At 40.9% G+C, this 9,955-nt stretch overlaps 1 protein-coding gene across 1 annotated transcript; it reads right to left on the reverse strand.

Annotated features, from left to right (window-relative positions):
• Positions 205-4,994, reverse strand: LOC109720283 (phosphatidylinositol 4-phosphate 5-kinase 1-like). The gene is given in 9 exon segments (XM_020247292.1): positions 205-1,113; positions 2,037-2,115; positions 2,212-2,342; positions 2,439-2,632; positions 2,753-2,863; positions 3,415-3,580; positions 3,674-3,841; positions 3,976-4,121; positions 4,123-4,994. Coding segments are annotated over 9 exon segments (2,019 nt in total). The 5' UTR covers positions 4,834-4,994; the 3' UTR covers positions 205-800.

Raw genomic sequence — 9,955 nt, forward strand, 5'->3', positions numbered from 1 at the left:
GATAGAGAGAGAGAGAGTTGAATTAGAATACTATCGGTAGTAAACGGGCTCCGTTGACACTCATTTATTTTTGATGATGGAGCCTTCAAATCGACGATCGGTATTGTTGAACATGATCTATACCACTTAAAGTATTTAGANCTCTCTCTCTCTCTCTCTCTCTCTCAGAGAGATCTCTTCATCCATCCGCCCATCATCCGAGTCTATCTGTACATATCCGTTATTATTCCATAGCCCCCTCCCCCCAATACATCCTTCAAAATCCTTTTCTCTTTTCAACAAAAATTAAAAAAAAAAAAAAGAAAGAAGAAAACTAAAGACTCACTGTCCCTTCCCCTCTTACCTAACAAAATGAGAAAAACAAAGGAAAGAAGGGGAAAAACTTAATAAAAAAGAAAAAAAAAGAAAAAGAAAAAGAAAAAGAAAAACCTAATTAAAAGAAGGGAAAACCAACCAATTCTCTCCCTCACCAAATCCAGCATATACAACAAACAAACACCTCCCCCACGGCTGAGCTCCAAAATTCAGCCTCCACCCCAACCAATTGTAGAAAATTCGAGGGTCTTTCCTCCAATCAGTCAATGCGTGGTGATACCCTCCCTCCAGAAAGGAGAAAGGGGGGGGGGCTTCCATCTGATTGCTTGCTTTCCACCAATCAAAGAAAATTGTTTCTTTTTCTCCCCATCATCTCACAAAGCCAGCCAGCCAGCCAGCCAGCCAGCCAGCCTTCAAAAATTAAATCTTATCCGCGCTCTCGCCCGCTCCTCCCTCAATCAGATCTCTTGATCCTCTCCTTTGCATTATCCGTCATCCTCGATGAAGACTCTGCCGATGAAATCTTGGAACCTTCTAGAATAGAGCTTCGGGTCCACTGCAGAAATGGAATTGGGGTCGACCTGCAAGGACTTGTAGGCGTGCTCGAGCTTCTTACTAATGTCATAGTCTTGAAGGATGTCGATTATCCCAAAGAAGAGGATTACTTCATGGCTTCCGCTGCTTTGGTTCGGGGTCAAGAACCCTCCTCCTGTTAGGACCAGTGGTTCGAACTCGCTCCTCCTCGATGCATGCTCTGCCCTAGCTGGCATGTTCGCACCCAATCTACTCATTGGCTTTCTGATCAAAAAAAGAATGGATATGATTTTGAGTACATTAAAATACCAGGAGATACGCTTGTAATACGCTATGAAAAGGATACGCACTACAATGGCATAATTAAGGAATGATGTCCTCATCGGTTGTAACAGCTAGGGCCCCAATGAGGCAACATTTTATAAAGTGTTAGCCATGAAGACGGCAATGGAGCTAACATCATGATGAGCACTGCATTTTCTTAACAACTAGTGAAATGCGGGACCAGGTGGGACCACAAGGGAGGCCACAAATAAGATGTGCCAATGCAGATCCGATGCCCCTTCTTTCTTATATTATAAAACAGTTCAAAAGTAATTGCTTATAACTAGAAGAGAATATTAGAATAAGAAGTGTAATAATTGATTCAGCATGTTCTTTTGATCAAGTGCAGTGTCGGACCGCATAAAATGAGAACCCATTTAGTTTTGTTGGGAGTAGCACCGATGAATTGACAGGTGATACCGCTACAATTTAAAAAAAAAAAAAAAAAAAAAAAAAAAATTCTAAGAAACCTATTGTACGTATCTCGAAAACTATCATCGTACAATAAAAGCTAAACTTGTTCTAAATGTTGTCGCAGAATGGCTGGAAAAATATTTAAAGTTCTTATATCTCTGGCATAGGAATCAACAAAACCCAGACGACTTGGAGTCTTCTTTATATAATCAGCAGGGCTTTGAAAACAAAGAGGAAAAAAAAAGGGAATTGGTCAGCCAAGCATCGATATCACCGGCCAATGGAGAATGTACAAACCTAGACTCATAAAAAACAATCGGTTTGCTTACTAAGACTGTGGGATAACTATGGGCTTTGACTTGGTTTCCACTTATAATATGCTAGATGTTGAAGTGTACAGTAAACTGAAAAAGAAATAGACAATTGTGAAGCTGAATAGAAAGACTTACTGGCCATCAAGGACTCGATCAATATCATACTCGAAGAAGCCCCCACCACCTTGAAATGATTCTCTCTTTCCGGAAAATTCTGATTATGAAATTTTGCTCAGATTAGATAAAAGTACATGAAAGTGTTAATTACTATACAGCTTGACAAGATTTGAAATAAAAATCATTAACTCACTTGGAGAAGCAATAGCAGATGGCAGGCCCATCTTAGTAGCAGAATTATCGTCACGAAAGTGAATTCCCACCAAGAGACTGTAATCCATGATTCCCTCCGATTCCAAGAACTCGCAATCCCTCGTGATTTGTCTGAATATAGAGGGAGAAAATAAGTCAATTAATAGGACAAAAGTATACGTTAACTACACAGCAAGTGTGATCGAACAATCAAAAAACTAAACTTACTCTAGAAGCTTTTTGTACCAATATCTTTGCAAATGGAATACAAAGTCAAGGTCAAGGTCCTTGAGTGTGGTGGTCTCATCGATTTCTCCATCCACCTTATCTGTTGTCCGACCGTGGGAGGAGCCTTTAAGATCAAAACGCCGATGGATTCGGTACTCTGAGCAGAATAAATTGCCCATTACTATGAAGCGGACCTGGTTTTGTAGCCAAAGAAAGAACAGAAAACCATAAGCAACCGCAACAGATTTTAATAATCTAGCACCCACAATAGATTAAAAGTTCTTAAACTTAGGCTCGAGCTGAATATTATGCACCTTCTGACCACCAATTGGCTTCACGCAGTGAACGCCATAGAACTTTGTTACTAGAGTGTTATGGTATCGGCATACATGCTGATAGTAGCTATGTAGCATCCTAATAAGCACCTGCAAATGAAGGATGCAAATTAATATCCAGAGGAATGCTTCTAATGTGTGCGGAATAGTGCACTTTTCACTGAACTAAGACAGCAATAAATCTTAAAGCATGACTACACTCAAGAGCAAACGTATCTCTGCTAATTATTGTAAATGACAAAGAAAACCGACGAATTAACTACATCTGAATTTTGAATGGAGTAAATATAGGAATCAAATGCATCTCCATCTTGACCATCTTAGTGAAACAGAGGTATTTCCCAAATTCTTATATATATTGACCAAAATTAGCCAAATCACAAAATAATAATAAACTTCAATAATCCTTAAACAAAAGCTATCTCACTCGAGCAAATAATGAAAATATTGTAACAGCGCCTGCATCTATCATGAGGATTGCGAGCCAATTAGATTTTCCATTTGTCGATAGGATCTGGAGCACTTCATATAGAATTCCTATACGTAATACTTGCCCGCCCTCCAGTAAGTTAAAGCCGTGACGAGTACTAACACCAACGGCGGCAACGAGGAAAGAAGAACAAGATAGTTAATCGTCTAACCTTCACTTCAGACTTCTTCACAGTCTTAATCATGAACCGATCATCCTGAGTAAGGTAGAAGATACTGCCACTCTTGCCCGGCGAGGACAACTCCCTTAGAGCATCGTTTCCACAAATCGCTAGCATGTAATCCGCCGGATCCACCGAAAACAACTTTCTCAGGTGCCTGCCATTCAAAAATTCAAAGCCAATCAATCGTTCCCAAATCCAAACAAGGAGATCCGAATAACAATATGCGATCAATTCGACTAGTTGGCACCTGAACACCATGGGGCAGTAATCTTTCCACCGAAACTCTGGAGATTGATGCGGGGGAGTAACCTTGGATCCCTCCGGCGGGAACCTCGTCCAGAATTTCTCCCTCGGATCGAAATCCGGCAGGGTCAGCTCTCGCATCGGCAGCGATGCCGTCTTTCCCACAGAGTAACTAATTAACAAAAAAAAAAAAAAAAAAAAAAAAAAAACCCAATAAACTGGTAAATTCGCAAGCGGGTCTTGGGCATCGGAAATAAAAATAAATAAATAAATAAATAAATAATAAGAAGAATAATGGTGATTCACCTGATACCCAGTTGGAGGTTGAGCATGAGCTCGTAGTTCCTGTGGCCCTTGGAAATCATCTGGCCCGGCTTCTTCGACTCTGCAGGGGAGAACCAGAACCGGCTGGACCGGGTGCGCTGCAGTGCGGGGCTGCAGCGGGCGCGCAGCGAGGGTGGAAGAGGGGGGGGCGGGCGCGGCGTCGACGGAGGAGGAGCGCTTTCGGTTACTGGAGAGGGCGGAGGAGGCGGCGGCGGCGGGGGGGTAGAAGGTGCCGCAGACGCCGCCGGCCCTGGACCAGGTGCCGACGTAGCAGCTGCCGTCGGGCCAGGTGAAGACGCCGCTGCCCTTGGGGACGCCGCCCTCCCAGAGGCCGTCGTAGCGGTTGCCGTTGGCCCAGATGAGGACGCCGCGGCCGGAGATGACGCCGGCGCGCCACTCCCCGATGTACTGGTTGCCGTTGCGCCACTGCCCCTCCTGCGCGTTGCGGCGCCACGTGCCCTCGTAGTAGTCCCCGTTGGCGTAGTGCTTGGCGCCGTAGCCGTGCTTGCGATCCGCGACCCAGGCGCCGCGGTAGGTGGCCCCGTCGGGCCCCGTGAAGGTGCCGAAGCCCTCCATCCGCCCCGATCGGAACTCGCCCTCGAAGGTGGCGCCCGACGGCCACGAGAACCGCCCCTTCCCGGCCGCCTTGCCCCGCCGCCACTCCCCCTCGTACATGCACCCGTCCGCCCACACGTACTTCCCCCGCCCCTGCGGCGCCCCCCCCGCGAACCCCCCGCGGTACACGTCGCCGTTCGCCAGCGGCCTCTCCGCGGCGTCCTCGGCCGGCTCCCTCTTGGGGAAGCTTCCCGGGTGGTCGTCCGGCCAGGCCAGGCCGCGCATTTCGCAGCTGGGAAGAAGCCCTCGCTCAGCTCAGACGCCGAGTCGGAGAACCCGCATTAGGGTTTTCCCAGAACCCCCACCAGATCTGCGAGCAGGCGAAGGCCGAGGACGAGAGAGAGAGAGAGAGAGAGAGAGAGAGATCAGCGCTTCAGATTCCGAAGGAGACGAAGAGGGCGGGGTCGCAGAGGGNACGGCCAGTGAATTGTAATACGACTCACTATAGGGCGAATTCGAGCTCGGTACCCGGGGATCCTCTAGAGTCGACCTGCAGGCATGCAAGCTTCCCGGGTGGTCGTCCGGCCAGGCCAGGCCGCGCATTTCGCAGCTGGGAAGAAGCCCTCGCTCAGCTCAGACGCCGAGTCGGAGAACCCGCATTAGGGTTTTCCCAGAACCCCCACCAGATCTGCGAGCAGGCGAAGGCCGAGGACGAGAGAGAGAGAGAGAGAGAGAGAGAGAGATCAGCGCTTCAGATTCCGAAGGAGACGAAGAGGGCGGGGTCGCAGAGGGGAGGAGGGCGAGGATAGGTGTGGGATTTGCTTTGGGGAGAGCTTTTGCTTTGGGCTTCTCAGCTTTGGCCGATGCAGTGGAGAGAGAGACAGAGAGAGAGAGAGAGAGAGAAAGTGAGAGGGGGGTTGGCTGTGTGTGTGACTAGTGTGTCTGTGTGTGTAAATATTATTAAACATTAATATAAAAAAAATATTTTATTTTATTTTATTTTATTTTATTTTATTTATAAAATAAAATAAGGCAGAAATAATAATAATAATAATAATAATAATAATAATAATAATGGTGACGATGTGAGTTGAGGAGCTCGTCCTGGATCCGGAAAAAGACGAAAATGCCCGCGGGAGGGGGAGGGAACTAGGGAGGGAAGGGAATCAGGGATCAAGCCTCAACTCTCGAGGGGACGAAGGGAAACCTGGGAAAGGGGGAGAGAATTGCCCGCCCGGTTCGGTGCCCATCCGGGCTCGGGGTTTTTTAATTTGTTGGGACTTTTGCTGTCCGTGCCGTCATCGCAGACGGGACGGATGGTCTTTGTAAGAGTGAAGACAGCGTCACGCTCCCGTATTACCCAAAAAATCAAATTATTATCTCCACAACGTTTCGGAAAACCGTTTCGCCACACATGTTCTTGGGCGGCTAAATTTATAAAAACTTTTAATTCTACAAATAGCCACCCCGCATTACTTTACTATTTTTTATTTATAAAATTAAGTCTGCACATAAATCTAATTTTATAAAATACTTTTTAAAATTTTGTTTTTAAAATTAAGTCGCCGCATATATATATATTTTCTTTCATCTCTTTTCATCGTAATTGACTTCACCCTACAGTCGGTTGAAGTCAATTGTACTGTTTTGGATAACTTGTGTTTTGTCGGTATTTTTATTATGGTAAACCAAACAGTAGAAGTGGTTGTGTACGGCCAAAAACGACTTCACTCAACTCCACTTTTATCGCAAAAAAAAAAAAACTAAGAGGGCTTTTGGATCGACGAATTTCTAAATCTAATGTAACTGAAGTGCAGTAGTGTTTGTGTTTTCTTAAAGTGTGATTTTTTTTTTATTTGTTTGGACATAACTCGTACAGTTTAAAAGTTAAATTCAATCATTTCTTCTGTTTATTTTAGTATAATTTGATGCTTGTGAAATTAGATTTTTAGCTTCATTGTTTGTTTTGATGTAAGTAAATAGATCATGTTACCTCCGAAATGTAGTGATAAACTTACACTTATAAAATCCAATTTAAGAACTAAATCTCTCATTATTATTTGGAAGTAATATTAACCCATTGTAGAAAAAAAAAAGTAAATCTAACCCATTCAAAAGGAAGTAGAATTTAGGTTTTAATATTTAATAAATTTTTTTAGAGAAAGTTAAGTGCGGTGGAACTTGAGTTTGATACTTTAGAAGGAAAAGTCAAAAGTAGGTGAAGCGGAGGCTTAAACATAACTTAAGTTAAATTATTTTTTTGACTTACAATAAAATAAATACCATAAGTTATAGAACTTGAGTTCCATCTCTCCACTTACACCATCCTTAAATGTATTAGGGGGTTGTTTGATTCAACATAATTATAAATACAATATAGTTAGATGTGTATATAGTTGGAAATGCAATAATTATAATTATATGCATCTTATTTGGTTAAATCTAGTAGAAAGCGTTGCAAATATAAATACTTCTTTTCGTTGCATGCGCTTGAGAAGTGTATTTACGAATTTATACCATTTTATATATAGGGTGGTGGGATAAACCCTATGGTGGAAAAGAAAAAAAAAAATTTAAAAAGTCATTAGGGAGGTAAATTTACCTTTGTTTAAAATTACTGTCTTCAAATTCTGTAGTTAGAATTGCGGCGAATATAGGCATAGTTCCAATTACTACAGTTGAGACTCATCATGCAGTTGTAACTACAACAATTAAAATCAAATACATTAAAAAAAACATCGAATTTGGATTTATATGCAGTTAAAACTTAAGTATAATAATAACTATATGCAACCAACCAATTTCTAAATAAAAGAATAATACTGCTTGTACATACCATTTAACGATGTACATTGTACATCACTTCAATTCAAGAGGTAAAAAATGCTCTCTTGTTTTGTCAATACTTTTTGTTAAAATATTAAAATTTCAAGGGGTATGCGAACTCTAGGATCAGGATGTAAGATGTACAAAGTACCCCCGTAATAGGGGTGTTGATAAACTGTATAGAGACTCATTTAACTTTACTCCATTTACAAATAAACATCTAAACTTTTAATTGTGATAATGAGACCTCTTAAACTTTATCAAATAACTTGATAGATTCTTTATTTATTAATTACATAATCGTTTTGGTTTTATATGTTGAAAATTTTTTAAAAAGTTTAAAAATGCAAAAAAAATTTATTTTTTGTATCGTGCAATCTTTTAATTTGTTTATATATATATATATATATATATATATATATATATATATATATATATATATATATATATATATTTTAATTTGTTTGAACTGAATTAGTCAATGGTATTTCAACTTCAAAATTTAAGCATGTTACTTATCTTTATAGATTTAGCTAGCATCGTACAATTCTCACACAACTATAAATTCATTAAAGTAAATAACTAGCTTCAATTTTGAATTCAAAGTGTTGTTAATTGACTCAAATCAAACATATTGAAGGATTAGAAAGTACAACCAAATTTTAAAGATTAGATAGTTAACTGAAAATTATTTATAGTTTAGATAAGTTCTGTACTTTTTTATCTGATACTAATAATAACTATATAAATCTAATTAAATATTTATATTAACTATACTTAGCTCAAATGATAAAGGGCTTAATATTTGGTTTTAAAGGTCGCAAGTTCCCAGTCTTATTACCTTGACATTTCCTTTTGCCTCCTTGTATATACTGTTTCAAATCAAAATGCCAAATATATTCTCATTATTTATTATATTAATTAATTTACTTATTATATATTTTTAAATCAGTATAGAAGTAACCTATAACATTTCGAGATGTCCAAAGCGGTACTTTTAAAAGAAAATTATTTTTTGTACATCAAAAAAAAAGTGTAAATCTAAAAGGCCAATTTGCATAAAAAATTCATTAGTTTTGCGCTTTTGTAAAAGTGGGCCGCTTTTTTTGATTTTGCAGATTCGGGCCGAATTTTTAGCCGCGTGACCAAAATACTCCTCGTCTACATTCGCATCTTTGTATTCGGTGAGATATCTATACCGTAACCTATGGTACTGGCGGGCATTAAATGCGCCCCTTGCACTTTACGCAATCTTGTTCTCATCGGAACCCGAACCAAATCGGCCCCGCTATTCGCAAGCCCCAATGTTTGTTGTTCGGCTTTAAGAAATTAAATTTGCTGAAACTACATGACAAAAACTATACGACCGACAACAGGAAAAATAATGCAACGCGAAGGAGCAACGCGAAGAGAAATGGTGCAACAACACTTCTAATGGTGCATCTTTCGGCTGGTAACAGTGTAATCTCCACCGCTCGGATGTGCAACGCTGGCATTCAACCTTCTCCCTCACCGGAGCAACCTCCTACTCCCCCGTAAGGAAGGCAGTCTTGTACCTAAACCGCAAGAAGCATAGGGGGAGTATAATCCAGCACTCTCCCTTCTCCATGGAAGCCTGACAATTTATTCTATCACCGTATGCCAACCGTTGCATTTACAGAGGAGAAGTGGAAGAAGCTTCGGGGAGGGACATGACTTAAGGGTTACGAATTGGAGGAGGGATGAGGCAGGAGGGAAGAGGGGAACAAGGCGGTCACCAACAAACTGCTACCAAAAGGCCGAGCAAGTAGTGCAACAACAGTGCAAGCTATACAAAAAGAGTACAAATTGTTATTTCTAACTTGCGCTGTCGCTTAGGTAGTAGTGCAAAAAAAAGGAATGAAATGGTGTAACGTTCACCCAATCAGTGCAATGCATAATAGAACATGTTGCAACAAGTCTACAAGCAATCCAAAAAAAAAAAACTCTCCCCTCAGTACAATTTGTAATATACACCAAACTAGTGCAATTTTTTTTTTCTGTATTTGCTGATGATATGAAGGTAATAGTGCAAATATGTTCGTAAATGGTTTTACGACGAAAATAGTGCAACAATCTTTCATAAATAGTATAACAAGTCCCTAAGCAGTGCAAATTGTTCTCTGTATTTGGTGCTTGCATGAAGTTATTGTTAAGTCTTGTGTGTTGGTAAGTTTCGTGAATTGAGTCGGAGTCTTGAAGAATCGGAGCGGATTGTAGAAGATCGAAGAATCCAAGACTTTGAAGAAAGCGGAAATAACTCACCGCATGAATCACGATGCTAAGGTAAGATTTTAATTCACGGTATGGTGATTCATACCTAGTTATAGATATTAGAATCATGAAAATCAAAGTTTAATAGATTAGAAAGTGCTTTGGAACTTTGTGAAACCTGAAACTTGCAAAATCTGAAAATTGCACTGTGTACGGGTACACATTGAAAGTGTACCGGTACAAACTGTGTACGGGTACACATTGAAAGTGTATCGGTACAAACTGTGTATGGGTACAACCATCAACATGTTACCGGTTACAAGGCTGTATTGGTTTTCTGTTCCGTCAT

This window comes from Ananas comosus, linkage group 1 (assembly GCF_001540865.1).
Source record: "Ananas comosus cultivar F153 linkage group 1, ASM154086v1, whole genome shotgun sequence".
Taxonomy (NCBI): Eukaryota; Viridiplantae; Streptophyta; class Magnoliopsida; order Poales; family Bromeliaceae; genus Ananas; species Ananas comosus.